Here is a 16,716-nt window from a genome sequence, read left to right on the forward strand (position 1 = left end):
TTTACTACCAACAGTAAATTCATTGCTAAACCAAAGACTGCTATTTTAATGTTCAAATCAGCAACTAACAACATATTTTCAGCCTTGAGATCTCTGTGAACAATGTGCTTTTAGTGGCAGTACTGCATTGTAGACAATATCTGTCTAAATTTAGCTCTTGTTTCTTTTTCCTTCATTCTTCCACGTATAAACAAATAGTCAATTTCTTCAGCTCCACTTGCATATTCCATGATTAGGGAGAGTGCTTTTATCAGTTTCAATGGCTTCAAATAACTTTACTATGCTTGGATGGTTTGAAATCTTCATTATTCTCACTTCTCTGAAGAGCTTTTGGAGATTTGTTGGATTCAACTCAGTTTTGTCAATTATTTTTATTGCCACCTCTCTGCCTGTAAGAATATATCTTCCTAACTTTACTTTTGCAAAACTTCCCTTGCCAATTGTTCTCAATAGTCAGTAGTTTCCAACGTGAGGTTGTTTATCTGTATAGGATGCCAGAGAGTTTCTACACTGAGTTCCAGGATGCCCAGTTCGAGAGGTCACTTCTTGACGCCCATCTCCACGTGACAGGCAGTTTTTGTGGCCCGTATATTCACCTTTGGCAATGGGGTCATGGTGGACATTTTACTTCACTTATATGGTGCACAATGCAAAGTTGAAAACAGGACGGTGCAGCTCTAGGAAGCCGGTGGCGAGTGTCCTCAAGTCACCACTGGTTCTGGGGCGAGCAGTGGGAAGCGTGGCTCCTGCTTCACCTCTGCTCTGTCATCTAGATCCTGGACTGTGGGTGGCGGGCTGTGGTTCGGTACGGTCTGCCAGTGTCCCCCAACCCTGGTGCAGGCCAGGGTCCCTTCCCCTCTTCCTTGGCTCCTGTACCTGTCGTGCCATGGACTTCAGCACCCGGGCCTCTCCTCACAGCACCGCTGGTGGCCCCTCAAAAGGAGGAGGAAGATGTGGAGGAAGTGGAGCACAAGCCGGCCGCAGAAGGCCACGAGCACCAACCATGTGGGGCCTGTGGAGGAGGGAGGAGGGCTGGCGCCCAGCCGCTTCTCCCTCGGTTCGCTCTCTACCTCAGCCTATGCCCAGGTGGCCTTGCTACCGCCAACCCCCAGCACCTCCAAGTTCACAGACCCAAGATGCAGTTCTGTCAATTTTCAAATATTCTGACATCATGTTACTGAGTTTTAAAGAGATTTAGAATTGTTATCTTCCTGATGCACTGGTCATTTTATCAGTATGAGCTCCTTTTCCCCAGTCATTCTTTTTGGCAGGAGTATCTACTTTATCTGATAACATACAGGCATACCATGGCTACTACTTGCATGATGTTTCTTTTTTCATCCCTGTACTTTAAACTTTAAGCCTATATTCAATTGGTATAGAATTCTATGTAGATTCTACATAGGTAGGAAGATTATTGAGCAATTAAAAAGAACCAATTACTGATACATGCAATAACTTGCATGAATCTCAAAAAAATTACGCTGAGCAAAATAATTCAGGTGCAAAAAAGTATGGTCTTTATGGTTCCATTCATATGAAATTCAAAAAGCAGATAGGTGGCTTTCTGAGGCCAGGGGTGGTGAAGATTAACTGCAAAGGAGTACAAAGGGATCTTTCAAGGGGGATGGAAAGGTCCCATATATTAACTGAGGTAGCAATTATAAAGGAATAATCATTTAACCAAAGTCATCAAACCATACACTTAACATGCATGCATTTTACCAGATGTAAATTATACCTTAAAAAGATGGTTAAAAAAATTATAGTGGTTGGTTAATAAAAATTATCAACACAGGCTTTTCGACAGACTTCCGGAGAAGATGGCGGCTTAGTAAGACGCGCAGGTCTTAGTTCCTCCTCCAGAACAGCTACTAGGGGAGTAGAAACGATACAGAACAGCTCCAGGAGCCACGACAGAGATCAAGAAGACAGCGTACCCCATTCTGGAACGGCTGACTGGCTGGGAGAACCCGCTCTGCTGAGATCGCCAAGGGGCGCGGGATTCCCCGGGACGGGGAGGAAGGCGGCCGGAGTCCCTCCCTCCCTCCTTCCCAGGCCGGCTGGGAGAATTGGACAGGCGGTCCTCTCAAGCCGCGGCGGCGGGCGCCCCCAGCCCACGCGAGGCCCCCTGGACCAGCGGGGAGAATTGGATTGGAGATCCCCAGGCCGTGGAGAACGGAGACCGGGGTCCCTTCCAAACACGTGGCTTCCTGGTCTGGCTGGAAACGGTGCACTCCCCTGGGCCACGGCGGCTGGCGCCCTCCCGCCACGCTTGGCGCCCTGGGCCGGCTGGGACATTCGGACGGGCGCTCTCCCGGGCTGCGGTGGCCGGCGACCCTGCCCGCGTTTGGATCCCCAGGCTGGCTGGGAGATTCCGATTGGCACTCCTCCAAGCCACTTCGGCTGGCGAACCTCCCCCATGGCGAGAGTTTTCCAAAGTTAAAGGACCCACAGCACCTTTTACTGGTGGGACCCGCAGACAAACGAGTACCACGAGCGCCACCTACTGGACAGGATAAGAAAAACAGAACCCAGAGATTTCACAGAAAAATCTTTCAACCTGTTGGGTCCAACACCCAGGGAAATCTGATTAAATGCCCAGACGCCAGCAGAAGATAACGGATCACGCTCAGAAAATTGAAAATATGGCCCAGTCAAAGGAACAAACCAATAGTTCAAATGAGATACAGGAGCTGAGACAACTAATGCTGAATATGCGAACAGAAATGGAAAACCTCTTAAAAAACGAAATCGATAAATTGAAGGAGGACATGAAGAAGACGTGGGCTGAACAAAAAGAAGAAATAGAAAAACTGAAAAAAAATCACAGAACTTATGGAAGTGAAGGACAAAGTAGAAAAGATAGAAAAAACAATGGATACCTACAATGGTAAATTTAAAAAGACAGAATAGAATTAGTGATTTGGAGGATGGAACATCTGAATTCCAAAAAGAAACAGAAACTATAGGGAAAAGAATGGAAAAATTTAAACAGGGGATCAGGGAACTGAAGGACAATATGAAGCGCACAAATATACGTGTTGTGGGTGTCCCAGAAGGAGAAGAGTAGGGAAAAGGAGGAGAAAAACTAATGGAAGAAATTATTACTGAAAATTTCCCAACTCTTATGAAAGACCTAAAATTACAGATCCAAGAAGTGCAGCGCACCCCAAAGAGATTAGACCCAAATAAGCGTTCTCCAAGACACTTACTAGTTAGAATGTCAGAGGTCAAAGAGAAAGAGAGGATCTTGAAAGCAGCAAGAGAAAAACAATTCATCACATACAAGGGAAACCCAATAACTCTGTGTAGATTTCTCAGCAGAAACCATGGAAGCTAGAAGACAGTGGGATGATATATTTAAATTACTAAAAGAGAAAAACTGCCAACCAAGACTCCTATATCCAGCAAAAATTGAGGGAGAAATTAAAACATTCTCAGACAAAAAGTCACTGAGAGAATTTGTGACCAAGAGACCAGCTCTGCAAGAAATACTAAAGGGAGCACTAGAGTCAGATACAAAAAGACAGAAGAGAGAGGTGTGGAGAAGAGTGTAGAAAGAAGGAAAATCAGATATGATGTATATAATACAAAAGGCAAAATGGTACAGGAAAATATTATCCAAACAGTAATAACACTAAATGTTAATGAACTGAATTCCCCAATCAAAAGACATAGACTGGCAGAATGGATTAAAAAACAGGATCCTTCTATATGCTGTCTACAGGAAACACATCTTTGACCCAAAGATAAACATAGGTTGAAAGTGAAAGGTTGGGAAAAGATATTTCATGCAAATAACAACCGGAAAAGAGCAGGAGTAGCTATACTAATATCCAACAAATTAGACTTCAAATGTAAAACAGTTAAAAGAGACAAAGAAGGACACTATCTACTAATAAAAGGAACAATTAAACAAGAAGACATAACAATCATAAACACTTATGCACCAAACGGGAATGCCCCTAAATACGTGAGGAATACACTGCAAACACTGAAAAGGGAAATAGACACATCTACCATAACAGTTGGAGACTTCAATTCCCCACTCTCATCAATGGACAGAACACCTAGACAGAGGATCAATAAAGAAATAGAGAATCTGAATATTACTATAAATGAGCTAGACTTAACAGACATTTATAGGACATTACATCCCACAACAGCAGGATACACCTTTTTCTCAAGGGCTCATGGATCATTCTCAAAGACAGACCATATGCTGGATCACAAAGCAAGTCTTAACAAATTTAAAAAGATTGAAATCATACACAACACTTTCTCGGATCATAAAGGAATGAAGTTGGAAATTAATAATAGGCAGAGTGCCAGAAAATTCACAAATACGTGGAGGCTCAACAACACACTCTTAAACAACGAGTGGGTCAAGGAAGAAATTACAAGAGAAATTAGCAAATATTTCGAGGCGAATGAAAATGAAAACACAACATATCAAAACTTATGGGATGCAGCAAAGGCAGTGCTAAGAGGGAAATTTATTGCCCTAAATGCCTATATCAGAAAAGAAGAAAAGGCAAAAATTCAGGAATTAACTGTCCACTTGGAAGAATTGGAGAAAGAACAGCAAACTAATCCCAAAGGAAGCAAAAGGAAAGAAATAACAAAGATTAGAGCAGAAATAAATGAAACTGAAAACATGAAAACAATAGAGAAAATCAATAAGACCAGAAGTTGGTTCTATGAGAAAATCAGTAAGATGGATGGGCCCTTGCAAGACTGACAAAAGGAAGAAGAGAGAGGACACAAATAAATAAGATCAGAAATGGAAGAGGAGACATAACTACTGACCTCACAGAAATAAAGGAGGTAATAACAGGATACTATGAACAACTTCATGCTAATAAATACAACAATTTAGATGAAATGGATGGGTTCCTGGAAAGACATGAACAACCAACTTTGACTCAAGAAGAAATAAATGACCTCAACAAACCAATCACAAGTAAAGAAATTGAATCCGTCATTCAAAAGCTTCCTAAGAACATAAGTCCAGGACCAGACGACTTCACATGTGAATTCTACCAAACATTCCAGAAAGAATTACTACCAACTCTCCTCAAACTCTTCAAAAAAATCGAAGTGGAGGGAAAGCTACCTAATTCATTCTATGAAGCCAACATCACCCTCATACCAAAACCAGGCAAAGATATTACAAAAAAAGAAAACTACAGACCAATCTCTCTAATGAATATAGATGCAAAAATCCTCAATAAAATTCTAGCAAATCGTATCCAACAACACATTAAAAGAATTATACATCGTGACCAAGTAGAATTCATCCCAGGTATGCAAGGATGGTTCAACATGAGAAAATCAATTAATGTAATACACCATATCAACAAATCAAAGCAGAAAAATCACATGATCATCTCAATTGATGCAGAGAAGGCGTTTGACAAGATTCAACATCCTTTCCTGTTGAAAACACTTCAAAAGATAGGAATACAAGGGAACTTCCTCAAAATGATAGAGGGAACATATGAAAAACCCACAGCTAATATCATCCTCAATGGGGAAAAATTGAAAACTTTCCCCCTAAGATCAGGAACAAGACAAGGATGTCCACTATCACCACTATTATTCAACATTGTGTTGGAGGTTCTAGCCAGAGCAATTAGACAAGAAAAAGAAATACAAGGCATCAAAATTGGAAAGGAAGAAGTAAAACTATCACTGTTTGCAGACGATATGATACTATACGTCGAAAACCCAGAAAAATCCACAAAAAAAACTACTAGAGCTAATAAATGCGTACAGCAAAGTAGCAGGTTACAAGATCAACATTCAAAAATCTGTAGCATTTCTATACACTAGCAATGAACAACCTGAGGGGGAAATCAAGAAACGAATCCCATTTACAATTGCAACTAAAAGAATAAAGTACTTAGGAATAAATTTAACTAAAGAGACAAAAAACCTATATAAAGAAAACTACAAAAAACTGTTAAAAGAAATCACAGAAGATCTAAATAGATGGAAGGGCATACCGTGTTCATGGATTGGAAGACTAAATATAGTTAAGATGTCAATCCTACCTAAATTGATTTACAGATTCAATGCAATACCAATCAAAATCCCAACAACTTATTTTTCGGAAACAGAAAAACCAATAAGCAAATTTACCTGGAAGGGCAGGGTGCCCCGAATTGTTAAAAGTATCTTGAGGAAAAAAAATGAAGCTGGAGGTCTCACGCTGCCGGACTTTAAGGTGTATTATGACCCACAGTGGTCAAAACATCATGGTATTGGCATAAAGATAGATATATCGACCAATGGAATCGAATAGAGTGCTCAGATATACACCCTCTCATCTATGGACATTTGATCTTTGATAAGGCAGTCAAGCCAACTCACCTGGGACAGAACAGTCTCTTCAATAAATGGTGCCTAGAGAACTGGATATCCATATGCAAAAGAATGAAAGAAGACCCGTATCTCACACCCTATACAAAGTTAACTCAAAATGGATCAAAGATCTAAACATTAGGTCTAAGACCATAAAACAGTTAGAGGAAAATGTAGGGAGATATCTTATGAAACTTACAATTGGAGGCAGTTTTATGGACCTTAAACCTAAAGCAAGAGCACTGAAGAAAAAAATAAATAAATGGGAGCTCCTCAAAATTAAACACTTTTGTGCATCAAAGAACTTCATCAAGAAAGTAGAAAGACAGCCTACACAATGGGAGACAATATTTGGAAACGACATATCAGATAAAGGTCTAGTATCCAGAATTTATAAAGAGATTGTTCAACTTAACAACAAAAAGACAGCCAACCCAATTACAAAATGGGAAAAAGACTTGAACAGACACCTCTCAGAAGAGGAAATACAAATGGCCAAAAGGCACATGAAGAGATGCTCAATGTCCCTGGCCATTAGAGAAATGCAAATCAAAACCACAATGAGATATCATCTCACACCCACCAGAATGGCCATTATCAACAAAACAGAAAATGACAAGTGCTGGAGAGGATGTGGAGAAAGAGGCACACTTATCCACTGTTGGTGGGAATGTCAAATGGTGCAACCACTGTGGAAGGCAGTTTGGCGGTTCCTCAAAAAGCTGAATATAGAATTGCCATACGACCCAGCAATACCATTGCTAGGTATCTACTCAAAGGACTTAAGGGCAAAGATACAAACGGACATTTGCACACCAATGTTTATAGCAGCGTTATTTACAATTGCAAAGGGATGGAAACAGCCAAAATGTCCATCAACAGACAAGTGGCTAAACAAACTGTGGTATATACATACGATGGAATATTATGCAGCTTTAAGACAGAATAAACTTATGAAGCATGTAATAACATGGATGGACCTAGAGAACATTATGCTGAGTGAGTCTAGCCAAAAACTAAAGGACAAATACTGTATGGTCCCACTGATGTGAACCGACATTCGAGAATAAACTTGGAATATGTCATTGGTAACAGAGACCAGCAGGAGTTAGAAACAGGGTAAGATAATGGGTAATTGGAGCTGAAGGGATACAGACTGTGCAACAGGACTAGATACAAAAACTCAAAAATGGACAGCACAATAATACCTAATTGTAAATTAATCATGTTAAAATACTGAATGAAGCTGCATCTGAGCTATAGGTTTTTTTTTTTGTCTGTCTTTTTGTTTGCCTTTTTTTCTTTTTCCTTTTTTTTTTACTATTATCATTATTAATTTTTTCTCTATATCAACATTCTATATCTTTTTCTGTTGTTGTGCTAGTTCTTTTCCTAAATCGATGCAAATGTACTAAGAAATGATGATCATGCATCTGTGATGATGTTAAGAATTACTGATTGCATATGTAGAATGGAATGATTTCTAAATGTTGTGTTAAGTTCTTTTTTTTCTTTAATTAATAAAAAAAAAAAAATTACGCCTAAGAGTCACCCCTAAGAAAACCTCTTTTGTTACTCAGATGTGGCCTCTTTCTCCAGCCAACACAACAAGCAAACTCCCCACCTTCCCCCCTGTCTACGTGGGACATGACTCCTAGGGGTGTGGACCTTCCTCGCAACATGGGACAGAAATCCTAGAATGAGCAGAGACTCAGCATCAAGGGATTGAAAAAACGCCTAGAATGAGCTGAGATTCAGCATCAAGAGATTGAGAAAATCTTCTCGACCACAAGGGGGAAGAGTGAAATGAGACAAAATAAATTGTCAATGGTTGAGAGATTCCAAACAGAGTCAAGAGGTTATCCTGGAGGTTATTCTTACGCATTAAATACATATCACTTTGTTAGACAAGAAGTAATGGAAAGGCTGGAGGGAACTGCCTGAAAATGTAGAAGTGTGTCCCAGTAGCCATGTTTCTTGAAGATGATTGTATAATGATAGAGCTTTCACAATGTGATGGTGTGATTGTGAAAACCTTGTGTCCGATGTTCCTTTTATCTACCATGTCAACAGACGAGTAAAACATATGGAATAAAAATAAATAATAGGGGGAACAATTGTTAAAATAAATTTACATTAAAAAAAAATACATGGCTTTTCTAGGGCATACATCACTTCAAACCAGCACACTGGCTATAAAATTATTGATGGGTAATTATTTTCTTTCAGCACTTTATATACTTTAAAGTCCCACTGCCTTTTTGCTCCCATGGATTCTGATGAAAAATTGGAACTTAGTCTTATTGGGACTCCCTTGTACATGACACAATGATTTTTTTCTTTCAGTTTTCAGAACTCATTATCCTTGGCATTGGACAGTTTGATTGCTATGTGTCTGGGCATTGATCTGTTCAAGTTTATCCTGTTTGCAGTTCATGGGGCTTCTTGAATGTGTGTATCACTGTCTTTCAATAAATTTGGAAAATTAAAAAAAAAAAATTATCAACACAACTAAGACAAACAAAACAACGCTTGTATGCCTGAAAAAACCCCTATGATGGGTGCGCAGTATACATAATTTGTCTAACAGAAAAAATTCCTTCAGAGTCAATATATTATTTCCCAAGAAGAATTAATTGTTGTTAAGAAAACTCTATTTAAAAAAAAAAGGAGAGAAAACTCTAAATAAATTTAGTAAATTTAGCGTGGGTCACAGTGGCTCAGCAGGCACAGTTCTTGCTTGCCATATCAGAGACTCAGTTCGATTCCCCATGCCTGATACCCCACGCCTGCCCACGCAAAAAAAAAAAAAAAAAAGTATATCTAAGACCCAATGTAAACAAAATAAACAAACATTAATTTGATATACATGTTTAGAGAATTTGGAAATGATCATATACACAAGATATAACTATAATTTAAAACTTTCTGAGTCACAATAAATTAAGGCCACAATCACTACCAAGTTAAAACATGCTACTGATAAAATCCTAAAAATCAGTATTTCTTTTGTACTCATAAGCCACATAGCTTGAGTAATTTCATCTTTTAATAAAATTTGCTGAATTTTAAAAGCTTTGAAAGCAAAACATAAATTATTTACCATCTCTTAAAAAAATCATATTCATACGCACAAAATATTATCAGTGAGAAAAAACCCATACAACCTCTTTGGTGGGACTTTATCCTTCAAAAAATGAATATATTAAGGATTCTTTCCTCCTCATGAGAATGATTTTTTTTCTCTAGCCTAAGTTTAAATGTGAGATAGGATTTGCCAGGAAATTTCATATTCATTTAGGAATTTTAAAGAAATGTGAGTCAATACATTTCCCAAAATTTTAGCTATAAAACACTATAAATATAAAAGAATATGTTTTCTAAAATTCCCCATGAGGCTAAACCAGAATCTTCTGGCATAAGAGATTAAGAAAGGTATGCAGTCAAGACTACTTCAGCAATACCATTAATATTTTTAGATCATGCAGGCCTGGAGGAGCTTTCCTTTGTAGTCACCATCCTTTAAAAATCAGACAATTGTCACTGATCCTATGATCGCATGTCTTAGATCAATAAATGGCACATGCACGTCCTTTTTGGCTAGCTAATTAGTCTACTTGAGATGGATGATTCTTAAAGTTCATTCATGCCTACCAGTATCAGCATTTGACATATATTCTAGAATGACAAGTCATTTTAAGGCTGATGTGATAACGTCTAAAAAATGAAATGTCTTTGGATTCTAAATGGTCCAAAACATGTTCATTTCAAACAAGAAATAACTGTACTAAGGGAAAAAGCAATGAAGGATGACATATACAAATGTGGTTAAAAGAAAATTTTTTTAGGTTGCATGTATGTTACCAGAGAAAAAAATTAAAAGAAAAAAATATATATCCATGGAACTGCACAATACAAACAGTAAACTTAAGTTAAATCATGGACTATAGTCAATCATAAAAATGTACTTCCACCAATTTTAACAAATGTTACATATCAATGCAAGGTGCTAATAATAGGGTGATATATGGAAACCCTGTATTTTTATGCATGTTTTTTCTGTAAACCCACTTCATTTAAAAGAAAAAAACAAAACAAAACAAAAAACCAATGAAGGAAAGGAGAAATTAAGGAACCAAATAAATGATTTACCTTGTCCCCGGTGGCAATGGAAGTTGCTCAAGTGAATTACCTCTTCATTGTTGTCTCCCTCTGCCATTTTCAAATGCAGATATACTCATATGTGCTTGCTAATATCTGAACATGACTATCATCTGTTCCTAGGGGTCTGAAAAACAAGAAAAAAGGAGCATTTAGAATGAGGGGATATCAAAACTCTTCACACATATTTGGTCAAGGGCATTCCAAGCTTATGCTGAAAACACCCTCAAACAAAAACATCAACAAACAAAAACTCTGAATACATTACTATGAAGTTTTTTTTTTTTAATTTATATATTAAAAAGAAAAAGACCTCATTAAAGAATTTGTATCCAGGTACTAACAACATGACAATAAAAATGAGCAAAAATTATAAACAGGTAATTCACGTAAAAAAGAAAACCCAAATGGCCAATAAACATGAAAAGATGCTTAACCTTACTAATTAATCATCAGGAAAAAGCACGTCAGAAAATGAAATATGTTTCAAAAGCATTAGGTTGGAAAAAAAATATTAGGTTGACAAAAATCACAAGTTTCTAAGATCAGTAATATTCTAATACATTGCTGATGTGGAGTAGCTTGTAACAGACATTTTAGGGGGCAACTGGAAATACTAAGTGACAAAGCAATTCCACTTCTAGGTATATTAGCTAAAGAAACTTGCACATGTGCTCCAGGTATATGCAGAATAGAGGAGATGGGCAAGGATGCTCATTACAGTAGTAGCTTTATCAGCAAGTTAATTGGACATGACCTAATTGAACACTAGTAGAGGAATGGATAAATAAAATTTATACACTAGGGCAATATAGCTAACCAGATCTATATATATCTATGTAGATAATTCTAAAAACAATGTTAAGTGAACATAAATGATTATCATACATGCAAGTTTACATAGAACTTTAAAATGCACTCAATACATATTTAAATACTAAATTAAGAGACAATATGCATGGGAATGAAAAACCAACAACTTCAGGACAGTGGTTGTTCCTAGAAGAGGGAGTGAAAAGGAACTAAGCTTTGGACTATAGTCATATACAACATTTATATTTTGCACGTGTATGTGGGTTTTTTTTTTGAAGAAACGATACAAACAGGACAAATCTCAACATCTGTAAAATCTGGACAGTAGGTATATACTTCACTGTATTATTGAAATCTCCCTCCCTCAAAAAAAAAAGAAAAATGATACAGCTGTGCTATAACTAAGATACTACATCTCCATGGATCAGTAATGGAAGAGAAACATATAGAAGTTAAGGAAGGAACTAAGCTGCAGATCTACTGAATTCCAGGACTGAGAAGCTAGAAGAAATACTTGCGAGATGGGTTCATATGCAGGTAACTGGAACTAAAGAAACCATGTCTATTGGGAAGAGGAATGGGTTAACTAGGAAGCAGCACTAGGGAACCTCTGGGGTTATGACATGCTTTTATTCTTGATTGTGGTGGTAATTATTTGGATGTATATGTTGGTCAATACTCATTGAACTATACCATAAAATAGATGGATTTTATTTTATATAAATTACACCAATAAAAGTTGAGCAAGGATCCCTGAACAAAAAAACAAGATACTATTTCTGTGCAGGTTTGAAACTTTTGTGTACACCAGAAAAGCTATGTCTTTAATCCTAATTCAATAATGTTGGGTGGGATCTTTTTGATTAAGCTGTTTCCACAACCATGTGAACCACCTTCAGATTAGGTGGTTTCCATGGAGATGCGCATCTACCCATTCAAGGAAGGGTTGCTCACTGGAGTCCTTTAAGTGGGAACCATTTTGGAAAAAGCTTCAGAGCTGACACAGACAGAGAAGTTTGAAGAAAACTGTGATTTAAAAAGATCCACGGTTGCTTCCAGAGGTGGAGATGGGGTGGGGTAATGAGGGAATTTTGTGGGGTAATATAAATGTTCTATACGTTAAAGAAGTTGTGGCCTACATGGTTGCATGCATCTATCAAAAGTGATCAAACAGTATCCTTGATACATGCTCATTTCTTGTAAGTAAATTATACCTCAATTAAAAAAAATGTTAAAGAGAAGTTAAGGGTCATGGATGATTGAAGGATTCTAAAAAAGGTCTAATGAAAGTTTTAAAAAAAGAACAGAATGATGTAAAAGAACATTTGATAGCTGAAATTTTTTATAACTGCAAGGAAACATGTGAAGACACAGAGTTTATCGACTATACAGCAAGAGTAAAAATAAAAACACATTAATACGCCATAAACTAAAACATCAAAATAAAACTACCAGAGATAAAAATGCAGGCAAAAATCAAGTCCTCATAAGAATGGTTAGTGTCTAAAGATAATGGAACATTACCTTTCAAGAGGTTAAAAAAAAAAATTTATTACCCTAAAATTCTATAATCAGTTACATAATTATTCAAGTGTAGCAGGGCAGGATGAAATTATCTTCAGACATTCAAAAACAGAGTTTATTCCCTAAGATTCTCATTTAAAAAGCTATTAAAAGACGAACTCCATCAAACAGAAACACGAATCCAAAGGGAAGGGGTCAGATTATAGAGACCATGTACAGCACAGAAAATAATAACATAGGGTGTCAATTTTAGTAACTGATGTCTGTGGCACAACTTAAGAAAAAAATGGACTGAATTGTTCAAAAACCAAAACTAAAATTCTATACAACTTTAAGGATTGTATGTTGAGAGAATGATGTTCACTGGACAGTTGAAGCATGATATGATCTTCATCTTAAATGAGAGTACAACAGAGATAATAAAATTAAAAGCTAAAACAAGGAGCTGCCTCCCATCAAGACTACTAGTAGAGTGAGATGCTTCAAGGTTCTGTCCCCCCAAAGTTTCGAACAACGAGCAAACACTGGCAGAAACATCCTTCTCAAAGTTCTACTAAACAGTCAAAGGACTGGGTAACAGGGCAAACACTGAATCAAGAAAAAGGCTACTAAAAGCAGTAGGTTCTCAATGTCAATGGCTGAGAGATTCCAAACAGAGTCAAGAGGTTATCCTGGAGGTTCTTCTTAGGCATTAAATAGATATAACCTTGTTAGTCAAGATGTAATGGAGAGGCTGGAGGGAACTGCCTGAAAATGTAGAGCTGTGTTCCAGTAGCCATGTTTCTTGAAGATGATTGTATAATGATATAGCTTTCACAATGTGACTGTGTGATTGTGAAAACCTTGTGTCTGATGCTCCTTTTACCTACCTTGTCAACAGATGAGTAGAACATATGGAAAGGTGAATATTAGGGGGAACAAATGTTAAAATAAATTTAGAGTGAAATGCTGGTGATCGGTGAGGGGGAGGGGTGGGGGATATGGTATGTACGAATTTTTTTCTGTTGTCTTTTTATTTCTTTTTCTGAATAGATGCATACATTCCAAGAAATGATCATGATGATGTATATGCAACTATGTGATGATATTGTGAATTGCTGATTATATATGCAGAATGGAATAATCAAAAGTTAAGAATGTTTGCGTTTGTTTGGTGTTTTATGGTATTTAAAAAAAATTTTAAAATTAAAAAAAAAAAAAAGCAGTAGGTTCTCATGGAACCCTGGCTGGCCATTCCCCAACCCCTCATCAGCTTGGCACAGAGCCGGCTTGTGCTCTCAGTGCGGGCACTTGGTCCTGGTGGGAGCAGAGAACACTTGTGCACATACTGTGGCAATGTATGTCTGGCCCAATCAGTCTGTGGTGGCTTAAGAGTCCTACTGTGCCAGACCTTGCCTTGTGTATAGAAGGCAACTCTCAGAACTCTCCTACAGAACACTGTGGAGAATAGTTGAGCCATGCTGCCTGAGGCAAGGGATTGCTGGCTGTAGAACAAACCATGAGAAAAGTGTGTACTAGGGAAGTGGGGATATTCCTATCTGGGTAAACAAGGGAATTCCTAGAGCCATACCCAGATGCCCTGAAAGGACCACGGAGGCCCCTGTGCTTTCTCCAGGAGCTACTCTCCAAACTCACTGTATACATGAAGAAGAGCATTTTCAAAGGTCAATCTGAAAAGATGGGCAAAGAGGCTTTTTTTTTTTAACCTCTTTATTCTTCTGACAGCTCCTGGCATTCAAGGAGAGCTGTCACAATACTGCCTGTATACAACCTTAAGGGACAGATGTCTCAGTTGAAATTTCAGTTCTAATACCCTAAGCCATCAAAATGTCCAGGTTCCAACAAAAGATTACATAACACACAAAGAAACAGGAAGTGATGGCCTAGGTAGTGGAGAAGATTAAAACTTTAGAAACCATCAATCAGGAGGACCAGATCTGGAAAACACCGAAGACATTAAGAAAATAGTCCTTAATATGCTCAAAGAGCTAAGGGAAAACATGGACAAGGAACTAAAAGAAAGCAGGAAAGTGACTATCAACAGAGAGATGGAATTTTAAAAAGGAACTAAACAGAACTGAAGACCATAATAACACAATTTTTAAATTCCCTAAAGAGCAGACTGGAGCTGGCAGAAGAATCAATGAACTTGAAGATACATTAAAAAAAAAAAAAAAAGAAATCATCCAGTCTGAGGATCAGAAAGAAGAATGAAGAGAAAGAGCCTGAGGAACCTGTGGCACACCATCAAACATACCAATATATTCACTGTGGGTTTCCCAGAAGATGAAGAGAGAAAGAGGCATGGACTGTAGTCAACGAAATAACAAATGAAAATTTCCCAAATTTAAAAAAGACATGAAAATACACATTCAAAATAATCACTGAATTCCAAAAAGAATAATCCCAAATAGATCCACACGGTGCCTTGTTTTAATCAAAGTGCAGAATGCTAAAGATAATGAGAAGCCTGAATATCACAAGAGATTAGCAACATATGATGCACAAGGTAGGCTCGAAAAGACTGAGTGACTATTTCTCATTGGAAACCATGGAGAAAAGAAGATAGTGGGGAAATAAATTTAAATTGCCGAAATATTAAAAAATTTCCAACCAAGAAATCTGTGTCTAGCAAAACTATCTTTCAAAAATGAGGGAGAGAGTAAGGCATTCCCAGATGTCACTTACTTCATCACAACTACAAGAAAAAGGGAGTTTTGCAGGTTAAAAGGAAAGGACACCAGAAAATTGACTGAAACCACATTTATCTCCAGTAAAGATAATGATATAGGTAAATATAAGTATCATTACCACTGAATTTTTTGTTTGTAACTCCACTTTTTACTTCCTACAGGACCTAAAAAAACAAATGCATAAAATATAATGATAAATCAATGATTTTGGACTCATAATGTATAAATATGTAATCTGCATAAGACCTACATAAATGTGGGGGGATAAGAGCATAGTTTGTCCATGCTATTGTAGTTAAGTTGGTATTAAAGCAAATGAGACTTGCCTATAGATTTAGGATGTTAAATTTAAGACCACAGTAACTAAAAAGAAAATATTAGAGAATATGTAAGCTCATGAGACAGAAAGTAGAATATAGGTTACCAGGGGTGGGGGAGGGGGCAATGGGAATTAATGCAAAAAGAGTGGAGGGTTTCTGTATGGGATGAAGGGAAAGTTCTAGGAGGGTACTGCACATTGTGAATTTGATTAATCACAAGGAATGGTATGCTTGGAAGGGGTTTGAATGGGAAGATTTATGTTGTATATACTTCCACAATCAAATAAAAACGAAAGAGAAACTAAAGACAAAAAAAGTTAAACTGAGGATGCTATGTATCAGGCACTTTTCTAATGAATTTATAAGAATAACTCATCTAATCTTTACTATGAACTCTATAAGGCTGGTACTATTATTATCCTTTTTTTTTTTTTTTTAACAATCTTCTGGCTACGTCCATGATAAAGTAACTATCACAGAAAACAACTATAAAAATCAGAACATGTAAAATAACTCTTTGAAGGCAATGGAGAACAATAAACTGGCAGGATTTAAGGGGCCCAATCCTTGAGAAATGAGAAGCACAGAAGGAGAGCAAACAGCTGTCCTAGACTTCTCCCCTGAAGGCATTTCCAAAATCACCAGGAAAAAATAATAATGGAAGATGATCACTTGGAATTTCTGTAATACTTCACCAAAAATATCCAGCTTCCAATAAAAAAATAACAAGATCATGCAAAAACAAATACATCCCCCCCACACACACAGGTACACAATTATAAGGAACAAACCAAAGAAATCAGAAAAACCAGATACAGAAAGGAACCCACATGTGA

At 37.4% G+C, this 16,716-nt stretch overlaps 1 protein-coding gene across 3 annotated transcripts in view; it reads right to left on the reverse strand.

Moving 5' to 3' along the window:
• Positions 1-16,716, reverse strand: part of RNF216 (ring finger protein 216) — a 208,130-nt gene that overhangs the window by 164,605 nt on the left and 26,809 nt on the right. For all 3 annotated transcript variants that reach the window (XM_077140519.1, XM_077140517.1, XM_077140518.1), the window contains exon 2: positions 10,522-10,657. In XM_077140519.1, coding sequence (XP_076996634.1) covers positions 10,522-10,588 — 67 coding nt within the window. In that variant the 5' untranslated portion in view covers positions 10,589-10,657. The remainder of the gene's footprint in view (positions 1-10,521; positions 10,658-16,716) is intronic.

The sequence above is a fragment of the Tamandua tetradactyla genome, chromosome 23, assembly GCF_023851605.1.
Source record: "Tamandua tetradactyla isolate mTamTet1 chromosome 23, mTamTet1.pri, whole genome shotgun sequence".
Lineage (NCBI taxonomy): Eukaryota > Metazoa > Chordata > Mammalia > Pilosa > Myrmecophagidae > Tamandua > Tamandua tetradactyla.